The 21,039-nt window shown below is 39.9% G+C and overlaps 1 protein-coding gene and 1 long non-coding RNA gene across 9 annotated transcripts in view; one reads left to right on the top strand and one right to left on the bottom strand.

Moving 5' to 3' along the window:
- The window catches only part of LOC114054916 (neurabin-1-like), a 41,673-nt gene extending 23,531 nt beyond the window's left edge, over positions 1-18,142 (bottom strand). For 7 of the 8 annotated variants that reach the window (XR_003570620.1, XR_003570621.1, XR_003570622.1 and 4 more), the window contains exons 1-8: positions 18,036-18,142; positions 15,655-17,506; positions 4,093-4,225; positions 3,592-3,712; positions 2,989-3,093; positions 2,689-2,809; positions 2,082-2,228; positions 278-331 (exon numbers count right to left, since the gene is read on the bottom strand). Coding sequence is in view for 5 of the 8 variants with exons in the window: in XM_027878498.1 (XP_027734299.1) it covers positions 278-331; positions 2,082-2,228; positions 2,689-2,809; positions 2,989-3,093; positions 3,592-3,712; positions 4,093-4,225; positions 15,655-17,262 (2,289 nt within the window). In the remaining 3 variants the exon portion in view is untranslated. Of the gene's footprint in view, positions 1-277; positions 332-2,081; positions 2,229-2,688; positions 2,810-2,988; positions 3,094-3,591; positions 3,713-4,092; positions 4,226-15,654; positions 17,507-17,673; positions 17,730-18,035 lie in introns of those variants that run through there. The other variant, XM_027878499.1, reaches the window with a different exon arrangement.
- On the top strand, positions 9,047-9,392 carry LOC114054919. The gene is made up of 2 exons (XR_003570623.1): positions 9,047-9,128; positions 9,220-9,392. It is a non-coding gene; the product is annotated as an uncharacterized LOC114054919 (long non-coding RNA).
- Positions 18,143-21,039: the final 2,897 nt, after the last annotated feature.

Genomic DNA, 21,039 nt, shown 5'->3' with positions numbered 1-21,039 from the left:
GAGAAGCTGTTGACTCCCTCAAAGGCCCTGCAGAGAGACCTGGACAAATGACAGGGCTGGGCAATCACCAACCACATGAAGTTCAACAAGGGGAAGTGCTGGATTCTGCATCTGGGATGGGGCAACCCTGAATGTCCATACAGAATCAGGAATTCTGCCTTCTGCATTCAGCCTATTTCTGGTAAAATTAGTAGCCGTAGAAATAGGAAAAATCCCAAAAGCAAACCACTTAACATAAAACCCCACCACCAAATAATAAGATTCTTTGAAAACTTACTTTCTCCTTCAGTTGATTCACTTCAGCTACTGTTACTGCATGTTTTAATTGCAGCTGAAACAAATGAAAGAAATTGTGTAAGTAGAAAACATTACATTTGAAATGTTAGTTTTAAAAATTTCTCCAAGATTCCTTTTTTCCTCAAACCATTTTTTGCAGTGGCATCAAGTCAGCTTAATTATTTTTCAATTACAGAAGTAATCATGAGCTTTTTATGAAACAAAAATACTGAACCAAAAGTAGGTTAAATTAAACCCTCCAAAAGTTCCACAGTAATCAATACATAACCTCCAACTGTTAAAAATACCACACTGTTGTCTATAGATTAAGAAAACTAAGGAGATTAAAATAATGTTTCAATGTGCCAGGAGAATGACAAGGTAGCAATGCACTTATGATGACAATTGGTACACAGACTCAAGTAGAAATTTAATAGTACTAAATATTTTTATATTCAATGCTTACAAATAAATGTGCTGGTTTTGTTTTAAAATTAAGCCATGTATTTTTACACCACAGATCTTCATAGGATTATTAGAAATGGAAAAGCTACACGTAAGCCAAATGTAAAGATTTTTTTAACAAGTATTAATTATTTCTTGTATCTTGCTTTCCATCTGTAACCCTGTGGGGATTTTTTTTTTGGCAAGGCACAGTGCACCAAACACAAATTAAAACTAGGGAATCCATGACTATTCTTCATTTAGATTATGTTACTAATAGCACAGTAATGATTCTAGATGAGAATATTATTGTATCGTAAGCAAATATAGAACTTAAGAAAAGATGCTGCAGCGTACTATTATGCTTCCTAACCTAGAAAAATTGTAAATGTTCTCTGGAGATCAAGAGCCTGCAACTTCTACTTCCTCAATGACATCATCAACATTATCAAGAGGACAAACTTAAAGAGATCTGCAAAACACCAATCCTTCACAAAAATAAGCTGATGTAGCACCAAATGACACTTGACAAAACAGTTTCTTTGCAATATATTTTTGTCCTCCCAGAGTGAAAATGAAAGGCACTTAATTCCACCAAAGAAGCCTGGACTCCTAAATGCCAACGGCTGTACCACTGATATCCCTGACTAAATCCTACAGCCCTGAATAAAGCAAATATTCTCCTTTATAAAAACGTTGGGAAAAGGGAACGATACTATTTGCAATTCACAGTCTGGAATGGCTTATTGGGTTTGCAAATCCATTACTTCCAAAAAAAAATACCATAAAAACACCCTCCAAGCCAAAAATGTGCCTACCTACAGAATCAAGCGCTTTTATGTACACAGAGATTTCCCAGAAGACTGCAGAGACTAAAACAAGAGCTTAGATATGTATTTCTTGTCTTCCTGAAGGACATCTCACAACAACACTTGAGACCACTCAGAACGGGCATCCTTGCCCCCCATGCCCCCTCTGCAGCTAAAGCCATTCTGCTGGGCAGCAAATACATGCAAAGGCCAATGGGCCAAAGAACCAAGGGAAGCATCCAATCTATCTCATGCAATGTTCAGACATGGCAAGCACAGAGCGGTGCTGGGTTCTAATGTCTGTTTCCAAGGGCTTTTTTAAATTTAATTCAAGTCGACAGAACATTTAATGTAAATATGCATAGGGAAACTGGGATAAAAAATTACCAGAAGATCTACATTTCAATGGACAAAACGGAAAGATTTGTTGGTGATGTTGGGAAAAAACAAACCCAAAGGAATGAGAGGGACATGAAGATTATATTCAAGTCCTGCAAGATTCAGATGCTCCCCAGTGCACCACAAAGAATATTCAAGAAACTGCTACAACACCTCTTTAAATTTTAGAAGAGACTGTGCTGAATCCATATCCAGTAGTAAACCAATGTCTTCGTTTTCAGGAAGATCAAAAACTTCTACAGATTTTCCATGTAAATGTGACTCGTACGTATCTTCCTCCTCATCATCAAAGTCATCATCCTGACAAAATCAAAAAATGACATTCTGTAACGCACACACTTTTGCATTATGGCAGCAACAACCAAAGCACACAATCAAAGAACCCAAACAGCTGCAAAACTTTTCTTGACTAGTTACTATTCCTTTTCAGTTTCTTGTACCTATGATAATGTGAAAGCTGAATTGCAAACATCTTCATTAGAGCTCCACAGAAGAGAGCAAAGTAAGCATGCCTAAAACAACTACACACAGCTGATAGTTAAAAATATATTTCGCATTATTGATAAAGTCAAAATCATGTGCCTGAAGAACAGTAATATATTAAGTTTGTGTTTTCCTGTTCTTAACAAGTTGTCTGTTTTATCCTTTTTTTTTGCTTCAATTTCATTTAAAAAATCACATTTATTCCATTAGCAGAAGTTACTGTATGTAGTGGTAATCACATACTTTTAAAAACATGCAAGTCAGTAGGATGTTTTACCTGCTCTGTATCATCATGAGCGTAGTGCTGCTCGTACAGACACCTCTCCTGCTCTAAGGTCTCACTAATGAGACGGGCTACTTCACTCTCAGCCCCTGGCTTCTCTCTCCCAATCAAAAACCTACAGGAGAAAAACAAATTACCTTGCAGCAAAAAAATCTTAAGATATGCTTAAGAAATGAGTTTTCCATACTGTCGCCTTCCACAGCATCCTTGTAAATTTTTCATATTAAGGTTTTGTACTCTCCATGAGTGAAAAATGACAAAATCAAAGTGTTATTTCATAGAAAACATACGTACCTCACTGTGCCTTTGGTGTTCTTTAATACAGTGGCTGCAAAGAACTGAGTAACTCCTACTAGACTTATGCCATCAACCTCAACAATCTGATCATTTACTTGAATTCTGCAAAATAAAGAAATGTTTAGTTATCATTTAAATAATATTTTGTCTTGAAGTATTTTTGACAAATATCACTTAAAATTCAGTAGTATTTATAATGATAAATTCTAAATCCACTGAAATTCATTGCTGAAAAAGTCTCCTTATCCTCAGTTACTATGCAAATCACAAATTAAAATTTACACAGTATTGGACTTGATATTTTTTATACTATTTACACAGTGATTGGTGTCAACATGATTTTGTGGTACTTCTAACACGGGGTCATGCCAAGTTTTTCTTATATCTGCTGTAAGCAGATCTACAGTTACTTAGCAAAAATGTCCTATAATAAATAATTCCCCATTTTTTAAAAAAATTAACACAAAGCAGGAATGTAATAATCACTCAGCTGCATTCAGTTTTTATACTTTTATTCACAGTATTCACCATATCTAATAAAAGCAATTGGGATCAATTACAAATTTGTAAAAAGCATAATCAATTCATTAAAAAACTCACCGTCCATCCCTCTGAGCAGCTCCACCATCTGTTATTGTTTTTACAAAAATACCTAGTTTTTCCAGTCCCTGATCAGCACCAACTCCCATTCCAATGATACTGATGCCCAGACCCCTGTCACCTAAGGGATTTAAAAATCTAACATTAATTGCATGACGTATAATGTAACAATTAGCAGTACTGAGTTGTTTCAAAACATTCCAAGTCATTCCACAAGAACAAACTTAAAAAAATTTGAAAAAGACAAATATTTTATATTTAGATACTACTAAAAGCCTTTTTGTCCTGTAGCCTTCCTAACTTCAATTCAGTATGACAATTTTGCACTTAGCAGTGGCCTGTCCAGTTAACATTCACCAAATTCAACAGAACTAGACACGATTAAAGCCTAGACAAACATTCCAAAATTCAAGAGCTAAGTTCTGGGAATACAGAGTTTTAAATGGTTTTATCTTTTGTTCACACAGTATCTATTACAAAAGTTTAAAGTTTAAGTTGCACCTTTTTCAATTTCCACAGGAAACACTTCCATCTTTTCCACTCTTTTCTCAAGTTCATACTCAGCTGAGGCTGCCACAGGGTCAACTTCTTCATTACGTCTATCATAGTCTTCATTTGAGTAAGTACTGAAAACCTAAGAAAAGTAACAGAAACCTTTTTTAATGTTTTCCCACCTGCTTTCAAATATCATATAATTGAAAGACAATCAGTAAGGAAATTAAAGTGGTACTTTCAGAGATCTCATTTTCTAAACTGCCATTGGTTTAATAAATATTGCTGCTGTCAGACAGTTCTCAACTTGCACAGAAGTAACATTTTAAAAGTTTCAAAACAACTTCATAGACACATTTTATGTTGTAAAGGTACAAAATAGTTAAAAGGAATCAGTTATCTCCTCTTTGATACAGTGTGACTTTTTTTTTAGGACTACATTCCACCAAATCCTTCCTCTCTTCTTCCCTCCCCCCACACCATCTGCCAATTGCAGCGTTTCAAACAGATGTAGTTTTCTGATTTTGCAAGGGAATCACGCAGTTTCCCAGGAAAAGGAAATGCCTTGCTACATACATTACTATTTTTAGTAATCACTCCAGCTGAATTTCTGGATTGTTAAAAATAAAGAGATAAACAAACAACACAAATTAAGACAGCAATCTACAAAGGAAGAATGAGCTTCATGTAACAGGGTTAATTTTACACATCAGCATGTTCATTAACTGTATTTAAATTAAGTTAGGGGGAGAAAAGGAAAAATAATATACCACCCCACTTATCTTTAAAAAACAAGGTTTATCTGCTAAATGTTTTGAAGGCACTGAGTGTTTTATTCAACATCACTGTAAGACAAAAAACAGTTACGGACTGCAGCTGCAGCAGCCACCTCCCTAATCAAGAACATGCAGTGCTGACACAAAGTTCATTTACACTGACCTACTAAATTTCTGCAATTTTTGTATTTTGTCACTACGACTACCTAGACAGGTAACTGCAATCATGTAAGTAAGACAACATTGACTGTAATTAACATTTTCCCCGTGAATTTACATTCACTAGTATATGTGTTAGCTCTGCATGGCAGTAGCCTCAGACACAGAAAAGCGGTTACTGAAACAGATTATCAAAAAGCAACTAATAGTTACAGTATTTCCCGTGGGGAGTTACTGCTTTCCCTTCAGACTCCAGCTGGAGGTCATTTCCACAAACTCTTCCCAAACCCTGCAAAACATCTACTCAAAAATGTGGCATGGCCATATAGTTGGTCCAGTAAGTAAGCAAGATAGATCCACTTGGCTGAAAGGGAGAGAAGAGACACACTTTCAGAAATCTTACGTTTCGTCCAATAAAAGAACTTAAATGAAGAGTTGTTCTTCCTAAATCTTGATAAAGGTTAATAAACACCTCTTGACTATTACACGGACATCAGTAGGCAACAACTAAACAACTGGACAACAAGGGTCACACTTACATTATGTCTTCCGTGAACTTTACAGAATAAATCTGCAAAATAGACACAAAAAACCACCTAAATGGTCTAAAGTACCCTTACTCTATTACCATCAGAAAAAAGGTGACCAAATTCCCAAGTTCTTTAAATTAATCACCTTTCTTAGCCCCCAAATCAGTAAATAAGATATGAAGGAGAAGCACTTCATGAAGCATTATTCTCCCTTTGGAACAAAACTAGTCTAGTTAGCTTCCTTTCCATCCCAATAGGAAAAGCAATGTCTCTAAAAATATAGCCAAGTTATAATAAGATGAATTTTAAACTGATAATAAAAAGGAAGTTCATGAGTGGACAAATGATAACTTCTTAGTGAGAATATTTGAGTTCTTGAGAACAAATCAAATACCAGGGCACGAAAAATTCCAAGTTTGCTTATAAATTAGTACACATATAATCTAGTCTCAATAGTATGACTAAAAGGTCACTAACTGCCAAATAACTTGAATGAGTAAAATGTGGAGAATGGAAGGAGTTTATTCTGGAGGCAGAGACAACTATATTTTCCTTATTCTTTATAACTCAGTGGTCTAACTCACAAAGCAGATGATGATGCAAGTAGTCACTTTCTACTGAGGAACTACATTACCACGGGGATGACTAATTCCTTGCACAACAATTTATCAAGCGCTAGAAATCTAGGGGACGCAAAGCTGCACCATAACAATAGCATTGGGCTACCAGCACTAAAAAATTTCTGGAACTTCTAAAAATTATGTATTATTTTCTAACTAAAAAGTAATAGAACTGTACTTGGGAGTCTCATGGTATTTGCTAATTTTGATACAAAATCGATCATAGGAATTGATCATCTACTGGGAGTGGATAACAGAATCTAAAACTAGTGGTCTCTCAGGTTCCGGTGATGTTTATAATTGTTATTAATAAAATAATAGCACAAACACATCTATGCAAATGAAGACTACTAATATTTATGCATCCTTTTTGTAGCTTTTTAAGTAAAGCCTACTTGAAATCAATTCTGAGCAATTCACTAAGAGAAAGAATTCATACTTTTAAGTAACAGATGAAAGTGTGTGAGAACATTTAGATAATATTCTAAAACCCACAACCTCACAACTAAAAAAAGGTTCCATTTCAAAATGGTAAGAACAATATACCACCCCTCCCAACTTCAGAAAAATAAGGAAAACATCAGTTTGCAAGGAACAGAGCAAAACCAAAACTTATAACCAGAAGCCAAACACTGCAGTAAAAGAAAGAAAAGCAAAACCACACTACAAAAACTATGACTAAAGAGTCAAGGGAAAAAGACAGAAATTTCTATCATGTACATGTGAAAACATAACATGGTATTCACCTTTTATGAGACAGAAATGGTAAAAGTGTTGTTACTAACATAGAAAATGCAAAATGGCTCAGCAAACTGTCCTTGCAAAGTAGCAAAAGTAACATTTAAACACAGTTAAAATGTGGATAATAAATAATATAAGTTCACAGTTTAGAAGACTGATGAGAAAGCTAAACATGTTCATCCCTGCGCTGTGTCTGGCAGGGTTTAGTCACTGAATCAAATGCATTACAGACAAAAGAAATTCTAATCTTACTATTCAGAAGCCATTGCTAGCCAGAGATCGTAAAATTATTAGTGTGCAAGTGGTGCTTTTAAAAGATATTATTTAGCAAACAAGTTACTGTCACAACATGTAAGAAGAGAGATTAATTTTATTGTGGAAATCATATGAACTTTACAAACCTTTTATCATAGTTTGTTATATATCCAGGTTGCCCTAGCGTTAATAACTTTTGAATCGTGTCAAACTATCTGAAAAAATAATTTCTTTTTACACTCAAGACCTTTTTCCTTCAGAATGAATAAAATGAAATTGAATCAAAAAAAGTTCTGTTAGAGGACTGAATTTTTAGGAATTACTTTAATTAAATTGTTAAGATACATAACTGTAAATTTTCAAATACACTTAGTGCTTGAACAGCATGTATATTTATTTGGAGATAGAACAAGCCGTATTCTTTACACCAGGAAAATGAACAACTTTTTGAATGCAAAATTCAGCTTTGCACCTTCTATGAAGATGCAAATATCAACATCATCAAGGTCAGCACTCAAAGAACACCAACGCAGCCTACTGTCTAAGAGATCCTACTGTTGAGTTCCTGTAACTACAGAGAATTAAAAACCTCAAATTTAACATCTTAGTGCTACCACAGAAAACAGCATTATCACAGAAAAACAATGACCTCACTTACTTCAGACTCTTCACTGACCATAAAAAGGTTGATTTAAGTGTTATGTTAGTTTTAGAAGAATATTAATTTTGTTAAAGGGCAAACACTAATTTACCATGTGCTTGCATGAAAGTGCTACAGAGTAATAAACCACTGTCTGAGGACCTCCACTGGCACATTCATTTCTAAGATGTAGATTTATTTGTGCCCAATGAAAAGCAGAACATTACAGAAGTAATTAAACAGTAAGACTAAGAAATCAGTAACTGCCCAGAAAGGCTTTCAACTAATTGGAACAGAAGCAATATCAACATCACTTTAAAATTCTCGTGTAATACTGCAGTATTTGCTGGAAAGCCTCACAGCACCTGCACAGGCAGCTACAGTAACACCTGAGAGCTGAGAGAGGCCTGGAGAGTTACTGACACCCTGGCTGGACTCCACACCCCACCACAGCTACACCCCTTGGTTCACCTGCTTCTGAAACACGGGGCTCACTCAGAACCTGCGACTTAGCTGACACTCAGTAAAGCCAAACATTTGAAACACAAGTTACAGCTCAGGGAAAATTTTTAATAGCGAACAATTATAGCTTTCCAAATTGATGGCCTTTGTGATGCCTGGCAAAATGTGAAGTGCCCAGGCAAACACGAATAATCATTAGAAATAGTAGCACTGAAGTAGACCTGAAACATAATGTAGAGTTTACTCTTATAATCTCCCTCTTCAATTCAAGTAGACATCTCCTTACCACTGCCCATTCTTCCCTCTATGTCCAAAGGCTACCATGGTTAGTATTTTATTACCACTACTTTTTATATTTTAAGTGAAAAGTGCCTATACCTAATTTAAGTCAATTCATGCTGTAAAATCACAGAATCAGCACAGAGAAATATCTCGCTTAATTTTATTTTTTAAACACTCACACCTTTACTCTTCTTCAAAAAGTTTTCAGAATGGTTAGCAACTGCTGAACAGGTTGACATACCGGCAGGCTGCACTGCATTTATGTCCTTGATCTTGCAGCTCTGTATGAGTTAATCAAAAGCCCCAACCAAGTCACTTTGCATAAAGACATAAGTGAAACCTTGCTTTGGATCTACAGTACAGACCATATAGACAATTTAATCATAACTAAACCAGGTTATTAACAAGGCTCATTATTCTCTACTTAATTCTCAATAAAACCAGTAAAATTTATTCTCTAGTTCTGTATTTCACTGCAGAAGCAAAATCACTGGAATCAGAGAACAAGACAGACAATACAGTAGCTATTTCAGTCAGGTTATGCTACCTACTCAAGAAGGAGAAACACTCTCACTTTCAGGTATTTAATTTTTAAATCCCAGTGGAAGAAATACTGAAGCCAGAGAACAGCATCCATTCAGATGCAGAGCACTGATTTTCTTTCATTTCAGACATTCAGAGAAGGAGTTGAGAGAAGATCCATGATCTCCATCTGTGACCTGGTTGTACTCCTACATCATCTCCTCCACCAGTTGAGGTGGCATTGCCCTCCGACTGACACAGAGACTGAAAGACTCCAAAATAAACAGCACATGATCAAAAGAGAAAAAAAGCTACTCACAATACCACATAAAAGGGGGCACTCCAAAAACATCTTGGCTCCTTGACTTTGCATACAGAGTGATTCAACTATGAACATCCATAAGCTTCACAGGTGTCTTGGTACCCACCAGTTTACACCTGGTAATCCACACAGATATGTGTATTTGTTTAGCATTCAGCAAAACAGAAATCTTGACCTGACCAAATAGTAAGTAAATTGGTCTGGGGAACTTCAAAAGAATAACAATGAACACAAAGATAGTCTATCTGACTGTTTTCTAAAGACCATAAGAAGAAACAACAACAAAATAACCCTGTTATACCAAATCAACTCAATTAACTAATCTGCATTAATACTGTCATTACCAAAGATCAATACCCCAGATCCGAAAAGGTGCCAAGTCACATCAGAGGGTGATGGAAGAAAACAACTGAGAAATAAATCTAAAGAATTTGCCATGTTGCATAATACTTTCCTACTCAATAAAAATATAAGAACCCTGTAAATATTCTGCAACACTGCTTCTTTATTTTAAGATTTCAAAATGTGTACTCAGATAACAGAGGCATACATCTTTTTACTGATATCCCTCTTAGTGTTCACCTTCTCTTATATGTTAGAATTGTATGGAAAGGGAAAATTAAGTTTTCCATCTCTCCAAAGGTAAACTAGAAACAAGTTTCAGCTACTGCCTGTTCATTCTTTACCAGCCTAGGTTATGTATTCTCAGATGCTAATAACAGAAATCATCATCAAAAAGACATTACATCTTTCAGCAGCTTAGCTGTTGAGCTAATGAACTTGTCTCCCATAAATTATCTTTGCTGACATTCAACACCTCCTCAGTGTTTCCTCTGACTGTATCACCCATGAAACCCTCACCTGCTTCCTATTCACCTCCTTTCCTCCCTCCTGTTCCCCACAGCTGTTCTCAGAGCAAAACACAGCACAGGCGGGTGATACATAGTGATCAGCTAACACTGAGTCAAAAAGAACAAGCAACTTAAACTAAAGCTGCAACCCTGTCATTAGTGAGGGCATGAATCTGCCCTCACTCTGTGTCATATGACCTCTGATACAAGCGCTAATTTTCTGCAAACCAAGAAGTACTTTAAAAATACCTTTAAAACCCCCTCTCTCCTCCCCATCAAATCCAGGTGAAACTGCTAGGACTGCTAGTTAGAAGCTGGAGGGACTGAAAAAGGAGTGAGGATGGGCAGGTGATAACCTCACCTGACCTCCATAACCTCAGCATTCTCTTATTTTTCTATATTTTTACAGCATAATCAAATACATCAAACAGGTCAGCTAGTATGTTATCTAACTGTATCCATGGAATAATTCAGTTAGAAATATACTGACATGTTAATGTAAAGAGTCAAGCTGCTACAGCAGTAAGCCATGATATAAAAATAAATTCTTTACTTTTTCTCTTCCAATTTAGATTTCTGGTCTACAGCACCATGTCCCGGCACTCTCTGAACTCTCACCCAAACTCTTGAAATGCCAGATCAATCTACTACTGTAAAACTTACATATCAAATATGCCCTAAAAATCTAAAGAGAGGATGCATGATGTTAAAAAAAAAAAAGTACCATGAAGAGTTTGTGATAAAAATATGAAGAAAAGTTGTTAAGTTACTAATGTTGTAATGTTGATAAACAGAGCTTCAAAATAAATAAAATCTATGACTTAAAACAAGCAAACTGTCATTGCAAAAGATCCCAAACAAAGCACAACAGAAATACACGCACATTATTTGTGTCAAGAAAAAAGAGCAGACAACTTTCCACATATTGGTCAATTCTGTTTAAATCTACTTTCAAATCAAATCTCTACTTTCCTACATCAGCTTACATCCATATCACATAGTTGTTTCTTAATGCCACTGAAGTATTTTACTGAAGTGCTTGAGCAATGGCTGACAAACAACTGACCACTCATCAATTCTCTAATTACTGAAGTAACTCCAGAGTTTGAGTATCTTCTACTAGTTAGTCTCTTTTGTATCCCTTTATGTGTATGACATCATAAGTACAGAAGTCAACAGCTCAGAAATCAGAGGCTGTATGAAGCTGAAGCGCTACTCTACAACACTGTGTATTCAATGAGTATTACAGAATCTACACATTGACCCACAAAATTTTTGCATCTCCTAAAAGTGGTAAGCATTTACAGATACACTGTCAATATAGGAAATCTAATTCAAGGCTATCTTCATTTAGTGCTTCATTAACTTCCACAGTAAGCACTTTTGTAATAAAAAGACTGAAGAGTAGGTCAGCCTGAATAGTGTTATCATTTGTGCCCAGCTATACATAAAACAGATCTATTCTGATGTACAAGACAAATGGCAATATTACAAAAGGATTTCCATATTCTCTCAGAAGCAGCTGATACTTCACTGGTCAGGACAACACACAAACTATAAAACTGCTTTCAGTTTCCTTAAGAAATAAATTTAAGTTCCTGTTCAACTGTGACAATACAAAAGTAACGCCTTTATGAAGTTTATAAAGTTTGGGTTTTGTTTAGTTTGGGTTTTGTAAAACTGCTTTCTTGACTAAACAATCTTAAAATATATTATTATTCACAAAAAACTGGGAACAGCCCCTCCCATGAAACATGAACTAGATAACGCCAATAAATAAACAGACTTACGGAAGCAAACAGTAGCTGTACTATCTTTTCAGTTTACCCGAGCTACAGAATTTCTAAGGATCATAAATCATTGCAGAAGTTAGTCATTGTACTATAAAAGGTTTTGAGGACAAAGTTTGACGTAGTCAGAGGCAAGAACACCTCAAGAAGCCAATTTGAAAACAGGCATTTGTTTTTCCAACTAAATATTTCAAAGTTACAAATGTCAAAGAGCACTCAGTAATTACATTTATATTAATTAGAGCCTTTCAAGGTAATGTCTACATTACAAAGGCAACATGAAATATAAAGGGATGACAGCAGAGTTACCTGATGTTCTTTGCACTGTGCAATGCTGATTGTTTACAGAGTTTATTCAGAAAACTTAAAAGACAAATTCAGTTCTGTTGCAAATACAGAAGCAGCTGAGTGTGCTTTACAATCCATATTGGCTTCATATGTGGTAACAAGAGACTAAAAATTGCTCAGGTACCATAATACAAACCCACTCTGTGAAGCTTTTCTAATATCTGCACAGTGTCACTCTCAACTACTGCATATAAAACAAGCAACCAAGACATAATGTGCCTTAAGGTCTGCAGAGACCAAACAGCAGCAGGACTACAGAGAGTGGGGTCACCCACAGCATATAAGAAATCTTCCCACACATCATTTATCACCAGTTTCCATGGAATTGAAACATTTCTTTTAAAAAGTCTCATCTGTGCTTGCTTTCACAGGCACAGGGCAACACAAAATAATGGGAGTATTTGTGTAATTATGTTCCATTTTTCCTGAAATTATCAGATCAAATTATGTTCTTAAGCCCTGCTACAGATGTCAACAATTATGGCTCTCTATCATGGGTCAGATGCAGTGCTAACAGTGTTAGCTCCCTTATACATCCCCTGGGAGCTCCATAGTCTCCTCCTTTTACTCAAAGGCCTTGCCAATTTTACAACTGACTAGTAACTTTGAAGCAGAAATATTAATCAAGTTGTCTTTGTTCCTGCAGCATAAATACTGTTTCTAAGGTGCCCGTGTTTAAGTTATATGCATTACCTACACACATATCCAACTTCCCTTTTGTGTGTATCAAGTACAATGGTCAGAGCTCCATCACTGCAGAACCCTGAAGGTCTGAGAATGTGATTTTTTTATGCCCAATATGTTTTGAATGTTTTGAATTCTTCAACTCTATCTCACACCTGCTAAACAGTAACTGCAAGAGACATAGATGGTTTTCTGTAAACACTAGAGAGGTGCAGAAGGAAAACAGCAAGAATGCAAGGCCAGCCTGGCCTCTCTCAGTAGCATCCATGAGGAGGAACACAGACCTTCTCCTCTACAGCCTATGAATGTCTGAAAAGGGCACTCACATTTTAGTCAAACTAACTAGTACAAATAAAGCTGAAAAAAAGAAGCTACTAGGATACATTTCTCACTATGACAATGCTCTAAGCTGTGCTGGGGACCAGGAATAATTCAGTTACCACTAATATTTTTTTCTCTTCCAATTTAAGATGCACTAAAATCTACACAGAAAATCAGACAGAGAAATTTCCTTCTGTGAGGTAAAACTGGGATTTTCTAAAAGGCTAATGAAATATCAAAGGTACACAACTAAAGAAAATTTTGAGTAAGTAAAAAAAAAGTTGGAATTCTTTATTTTACAGAGTATAAAGCCCAAAAAACACATACCAGGACTTATTCCCACTAAGTATCATAGAAAACATGAAGCAAAAAGGCAGACATGGGAAAAGAAATAATTGCTTAGGCGTGAGGAACAAAGGGGGAAAACCTATTGAAAATGACATACAGAAAGAGATCTCTACACCAAAACAGGGAAGATACAGCCAAGCATCATTGAAAGCGGATAAAGAAAGGCAAGGATCACAAGCTTCAACTTAAGGGCCCTAAAAAGTATCTTCAATGATCGTATTGCTATTAAGGACACTATATACTGCCAATCCAAGTGGGGCGTTACAGCAAGAACTATATTATTTTTCCTGGAAAACTGCAAACAGTTGCTACTAAACATTCATCCCTTGTCTTTGTAGATGATAATCTGGTACAGGTTGGTTCCTGTGGCTTTCAGAGAATCAGCTATATTTGAACAGTGCCCGTTACCAAAAACTGAGTTTTGTCTACAGGAGAGCTTCCATCACAGTTGGCACTGAGATTTCTACTAATGCTTTCAACTATGTCTGGCATAGACATGGCAGTGCAAGCAGCAGTCTGTTAACAGCCACTGCTTCAGTAGGATTTCAGCAGCGATCAGTAAAACCCTGCCTACAGCAGGGAGTCACTCAACACACATTTACAGTAGACTCCATACGGCACTTTCCTCAGACATTCAGTGCACGAATGCAAGGGGAAATGGACTGATGCCCCTCCGGCTCTGTCCCAGCCCTCATCAGACTCATTATGCAGTTTTCAATACCAGCACTCTCCTCTTCACTGCTCCAGGTCACCACTAAAGCAGCATCAACTACAAGAAGGCCATATAAAGTCAGCTTGTCTATGGAGAGACTACAAAAAACCCCCACATGCAACAAAACTCACATTTTGCTACACCCAAACGTTTTCTGGGGTACAGCACTGGTGTGTGTTTAGCAAACTGGGAAATTACAGCTCTCCGCTGTGGGAAGTTCAAGAGTCAACAGAATTTTTACATCCCTCTGATCAGTAAAAGTGAGCCCTGACTGTGTGAAAAAGGTGTAAAAGCTGTTTATTAAAGATTATATTTTTCATACATGTAACAGTACAAGTGAAGTATGCTTTAGAAAGCCTGGATAGTTTCCCATTCCATCCTGGTCTGCATCTCCCAGTTCTCCTCCCAATGTTTAAGAGGGACTAGAATAATTCAAATCTGCAAGAGACTATGGGTAAACAAAGTTCGAGTTGTGGAACAACTTATTTTGTGGGTGTTTTGGTGAGAGAAGATCAGACATACAAATCTCTTTCATTTGTTAGAGTTGTAACTTACACTATTCCTCATTACCCAGTCTGCCTTGTAACTTCTGCAACTTCACGGTTCCAAAATACTGCTGTTAACACTGCTATGGCTTATTCAGCAATCCAGTATTAAAACCAAATAAAATGTATATGGTTATTATTAGAGACAATTCCAGAATCTTAAGTAACACAAGTCAGTCATTTGATGTTTTCTTATAGTTAATTTTATAACCAAGTCTGAAGTTGAATCTGAAAGTTTGTTATGGGTTTTTTTGTTGTTTTGTTCGGGTTTTTTTAAAACTTTTTTACAAAAGATAAAACTGAAAAAAATTCTTCCTAATGCAATGCCTCAATTTTAAACAAATGAAGGCAAATATTAGAGGTCATGTGTGTTCATACCTATGCCTAAAACATTTGTGCTCCCGAAAATGCCCAGCAAATAAAATCTCATGTGCTTCACTACATTATCTTAGAAAGCTGCTGTAATTAAGAAATCCCTTGTGACTAATTTATAAATTTTCTGAGGTTGTAATTTTTCTCTTATTTAGTGTTGAATAAAAGCTGTAAACTTAACACTTTCTAAAAAGTTTCTAGAGCTTTGAAAAAAAAAAAAAAACACAAAATGTATTTCCTGGGTATTTTTGACTGCAAAACAAAAAATAAAGAAAATTCAAATGTACTTACTTTGATAGGAGCTGTTGAGAACTTGACTTTTCGATCTGGATCAGGATCTTCCTCTTCAGAAAGCCCAGGAAACTCCTCGTATTCACTGTCATACATATACTCATCCTCTCCTTCCAAAATTTCTTTGCCTTCAGGCTCTTGGTTTTCTGGCTCTGTATCCCTGTCACCATCAAAAGCCGCATTCTCTATTCCAAAAGCACTGTAGTCCTCACTTTGCTTTTCCAACACTTGTTCCTCTTCTCCAGTATCCTCTTCCTGCTCTAGAACATCCTGAACTTGTGTAACTGGACCATCTCTAACAGACAACCCATTTCTTTCCTCTTCCCAACTGGTCTTGCTGCCATCCATAGACTCTTCTATCACTTCCAAGGCATAGTCACTCCTCTTCCCTTCCTGTACTTGACATATGAGCATCTGATCCTCTTGAACAACGTGATCTTTCTCCAAATCTTCATTTTCATGCCCTGAGGTTTCATTTTGTGTAAGCAGCTCTGTGCAAGTCCCCTCTGTGGGGGAAACCGAGGAGGAAACACTATCTGATCTGTGCTGAGCCTCCTGACCGGGCACACTGCCCATATCCCACGGGCTTCTCTCAAGTACCAGTTGCTCTCTTTTGTCTTTTCCAAGACTCTCACTCGGCTCATCTCTGCGGATCCCAAGCACTTTGGGGAATGCACCCTTCTCCGGACATCCTTCAACAACAGCAGGCAAATTCAAATCCTGCTGGCCTCTCAAAGGGTCCTGATTCGGAGGACTATCATTTTTGGAAATTTCTTTGGATTCTTCAGTATCACTGTCACCCAGAAAGCTTTCCAGCCTCCTAGAAATGGGTCCTGCATTCAGGAAGGAGGATTTAGAACCACTATTAGGATGTTGCTGTTTCAACTCCTCTTTGCCTTGATTTCCAACTTTCTCCAGTGCAACTGGAGGACTCACTTCTGTATTAAAACTGAAGTTGTCCACCACACTGCTGCCATCAGAAGCTGAACCACGTCTCCTCTTATCTTCACTTCTTTCACATTTGCTGGGGGAGTACCTGTCCACTGAGCTCCGCTGTTTTATATTCCTCTCGAAAAGCTTCCTAGTCTCCGAGAATTTTTCTGCCAGGGCAACTTTGTCCAAGTCTGCCTCATCACTGCTACGGACAACCTTGTCAGCAGCAGAAGGCACAGACAATGAATCCACAGGACTGCTGCAGGGGCTGGTGCTTGTATTAAGAAGATTATTTTTTTGGACAATGAGAAAAGATGGGCTACATGGAGAAGGTCCATACTCTGCCGCTGTGGCCCGGCTGATTAATTTGGTCTCAGCAGGTGGACTGCTTTCGGAGGTTGTGGAAGAAGAGCTTCCCATCTGCAGAAACATATTTTTGATCTTGTGTACTCTATTGCCGTAAGTGGCAGCTCTGCCTCGACTGTGTGGGTCATTTCCCCCTCCATTGGAAGAGGTGTTCAGCTTCTGATGCAAGCCTGTTTTATTGGGAGCGTTATCAGGATTGTTTACACCATCAAAAGAGCATTTGATAGCATGGAAATCAGATTTATAGGCATTTCGGTGTGGTGAAGCACTTCTTAAAGTCCTTTCCCCCTTGCCTTCAGTTTTCATCATTGTCAAACAGAAAGCTCCCTTGACTCCTGAAGAAGAATAGGAAGAACGGCTCCCTAGCACAAAGCTTCTACCCTCAAACAGCAGGTAGAGCAGATCTCACAGAAGATCCCAAAAGCAGCCTTTCACTCAGCCAGCTTCTCCGCTTGCACTGAAATGGAGTGCAGGGGAGAGAAAGAAATCAAAGCGCGTGAATGGCCACATCGAGTGTTATGCCCAGCGTGGATCGCGGTATCCGGAGAGCCATCTGCAGAGAGACAGAGAGTTTCCATTAACTCGGGCCCTCGCCGGCGTGTGACACGAATCCGAAACTCGGAGTGGGAAACGCCGCCCGAGACCTCCCCGCGGGATAAACCCCATTGTGTCCGCCCGGACGCGCGGACCCAGCTGCTCCCCGCCCGCCCGAGCACCGACCTGGCAGCTCCGGCGGGGGATGCGGCGGCGGGCGGCCCCCCCGCCCCTCCAGATGCCGCTCCTCCGCCAAGGGCCGTCCCGGGCCAGGCCGGGCCGGGCGGCGGGGGAGGGGGCGGCGCCCGCTCTTCCCTTCCCTTCGCTTCCCTTCGCGGCGCCCGGGGGAGGCCGCGCCCGGCCGGACCCCACTGCCCGCACTGCGGGACGGAGGGGCCCGGGCGCCCGCGCCGCCCGGACCGGGGAAGCCGCAAGTTTCAGCCCCAAGTTGGGGCTTCCCCGTGGCGGCGCCTGTGCGCCGCGGGGCCTGCGGGGCGCGCAGCGGAGCCGCCCCGGTACCTCGCCCCAAACTTTCCGAGCCAGCCTACCTGGGGGCGGGGGTCCCGCCGCCTCCTTCCCCTCAGCGCTCCCGGCCGCCCAGCGGCCGCACGCACCACGCCATCATTATCCGCCGCCAGCAGCCGCCCGCCTTTCCTCCCTCCCACCCCCCCGCCCTGCCGCCACCGCCGCCGCCCCGCGATCCTCACTCCACCTTCTCCCGCCCCCGCGGCGCGCTCCGCGTCGCCGCCCGCCCGCGCCGCTCCCCGGTCGCGCTGCCCCGCGCCCTCCTCCGCGCTGTGTGTCGGGCCCGCCCGCGCGCGCTCGCTCGCTCGCACACAAAGGGAGGGAGCGGCGGGCGCGCCCTCGTTCCTCTCTCAGCGCCGGGGAAGAGGGGCTGGGGGGCGGCGGACGCGCCCGGCCCGGGGGAAGCGCCTCCCGCGCCGGGATATACCACGCCGTAGTGGGCTATGGGTTTCGGGTGATACCATGTCGGCGAGGCGAGCGGGCCGCCGCCCGGTCCCTCCAGGCGGGGCAGCGCCGGTGGGTGCGGAGCGCTCCCGGCCCCGCCGCCGGGGAGCGGGAAATGTCCGCGGAGGGAGAGCCGCGGGACCCTGAAGGAGCGCGGGTGCGGAGCTGCTGTGGAGCTGCGCGCTACTTTCAAAGCCCGGGCGGCCGGCGGGGAGGGGCAGCCCCGGCCGCGCCGCAGAGCAGCGGCTCCCGCGAGGGAAAAGTCGCGACAGCTGCCACGACTGAGGCTCTGACAGCCGGAAGTAACAACAGTGCCAAACATTCCTTTTTTCCCCCCTCTTCCTTTTACAGATCAAGTTGTTGTTACCCCCTCCCGAGCAGGCAGGTATCAGAGAGCAGGTATGGTCCCCCGCACTCCCGCTGCCCGCGCCCCGCCGTGCGGTGCAACTTCGTGGATACTCTTACATGTCTGTGCAGGGCGATGGGGTGAGCCTGCCCTGTTCTCTCGCACGGTCCCCGGGCTGGAAATCACTGCAGCTCCCCGAGACTGGGGAAGTGCTGCCCGTCATCGGTAGCCCTAGGCAGTGATAACCGCAGTTGTGCAAGCCGTGTTCCATACACCCAGTTCTCTCGTTTGTAAGTCGAAATAAAAGCATTGGCTTCAACCTGGTTGTCAGTCAAAGACAGAGTTTGGATGACTGTCTAGTTTCGAACGTAGCTCCTTCCACAGACCATATATAAAGATCACACAAAATAATTAGGTGAGCACTGAAAAGTACTGGTAGTTACCAATTATCTGGTAACTGTTGTTACCAAATTGTGTAACAACTCTTTTGAAGTCTAAATACTTAACTCCTTGAAAAGAATTGCCACTGGTTTATTACTCAAGTCTGGGGTGAAATTTCTGCATTCTTCCAGACATCCCAACTGACTCTGGCTTAACTGGGAATCACAATGCCTGGAATACTTCCCAGCTTGATCCAAAATCGATGATACAGTTTAAAATTAGGCTTAATCGTGATTTTACAATAAAATCAAATCTTATTATTGTTACTTTTTCTAATACAAAGTAGAGACAACATTGTTGAGACCTTCTTTGTTTTCAAACATTGCAAGGCCAGTGGAATTTCATGGAGGTCTGCCATTGGCAGTCTTACATACACTTGGTAATACCATTTTGAATAAAATTTTAATACAGATAGTTTCACTGCAAGAGCAACAAATGTTTCTTATTTTGAGAATATATAGCTCCTATTTAGAATAGGTAGTGGTACTGAGGTGATCCTTCATGTAGCATTTGTAGGTTGGGTTGAAATTGCAAGGAGTAACCACCATCTTTCAGTAAATAGGCTATGAGAAGATATTAGGCAAATGTGGTTTTGTTTGGTTGTTTTTTGCTTGTTTGTTTGTTTGTTTTTTCACAAACCAAAGGTAAGTACAAGGTTTCTCAGCAGTTTGAGCATTGTGGGCAGAGGATGTTCTGCATTCTGCTCAGGGAGCCTGGGAGTATGTAGGAGACTGTTCAAAGAACACAAAGGCAAGAACTCAGGAACACCATGAAACCAAAGCACAAAGTAGCTCTAAAGTGTGCTCAGGAAAGCCAGTGGCCTTTGTACTGGGTGCTGGCTGAAAGAGGCGGGAGCAGGAAGATACTTGTGTGTTTTGAACCCTCCCATGCATGAGAAAGAAGGAATTGTAATTAAAGATCCTGAAAACAGATTTAATTGCATCAAAGGACTCTTATTTCTTCACAATTTCCCATCCTAATTAGGAAAACATACAGGTTATTTTGGCTAGCTATGCTGCTTAGGGAGGACAATATATCGGGGTCAGCTGGTTTCTAATGAGAAAAGACTCTGAACTGCATTCTTGGTGAGTGCGATGTGAATGTGAAAGAAATCATAAATTTGTTTACAGAAACAATGATTAAAAAGATGGGGAGAATTCAAGAAAAAGACCTCTGGATTTTGAGCAAGAAGTCTGGGAAGGTGACGTAGTTTATGATTCATCATAGTGAATAACTGCAATAAAACCTGGGAAGAGTATCTTACACATTCAGTCTGTGGTGGTTTCCTTAAAAGATGATGAAACAACCGTGAGTAAGCAAATGGTCTGCCATTGAGCAAGAAGCATCTACATTTTGTTATCTAAGCTTATTTAAAAAAGAGGTGTTTCAAGGGGGATCTTGACAGCTCAAAATCTTCTTGGGGAAAAAGGGTTTGCATTATATGAACTCATGAATCTAACGAACACAGACAAAGAGGAAAATGTTTCCAAGAAAAAAATAAAATTGAGGGCACTTCTGCAAACGCAGTTGTTCAAACTGCCACTAAAGTACAGTGTTTATTTCAGATGTGCAAAAGAAATCCATTTCAATGGTCATCAGAGAGCGTTTAAGCATATTCTGAACAATGTTCCTTTGACTACTCTTGTGGTGGCTTAACTGTTTTAAAATCCTCCTCCTATTTTACACATAAGCTGTGCTTACAGTTTGAGGGCAACCTGTTGACAGGTTCCTAAAATGGGGTACTTATTTAGTGATCTGGGTTAATATTTATTGATACTGGTGGATTCACTTGCTGC

Source organism: Empidonax traillii, unplaced genomic scaffold (genome assembly GCF_003031625.1).
Source record: "Empidonax traillii isolate 1590-97213 ecotype Southwest subspecies unplaced genomic scaffold, ASM303162v1 scaffold42:size1813164, whole genome shotgun sequence".
In the NCBI taxonomy this organism is placed as follows: Eukaryota; Metazoa; Chordata; class Aves; order Passeriformes; family Tyrannidae; genus Empidonax; species Empidonax traillii.
Note: the sequence above shows the minus strand (reverse complement) of the source record. Positions and strands in the feature narration are given on the sequence as shown.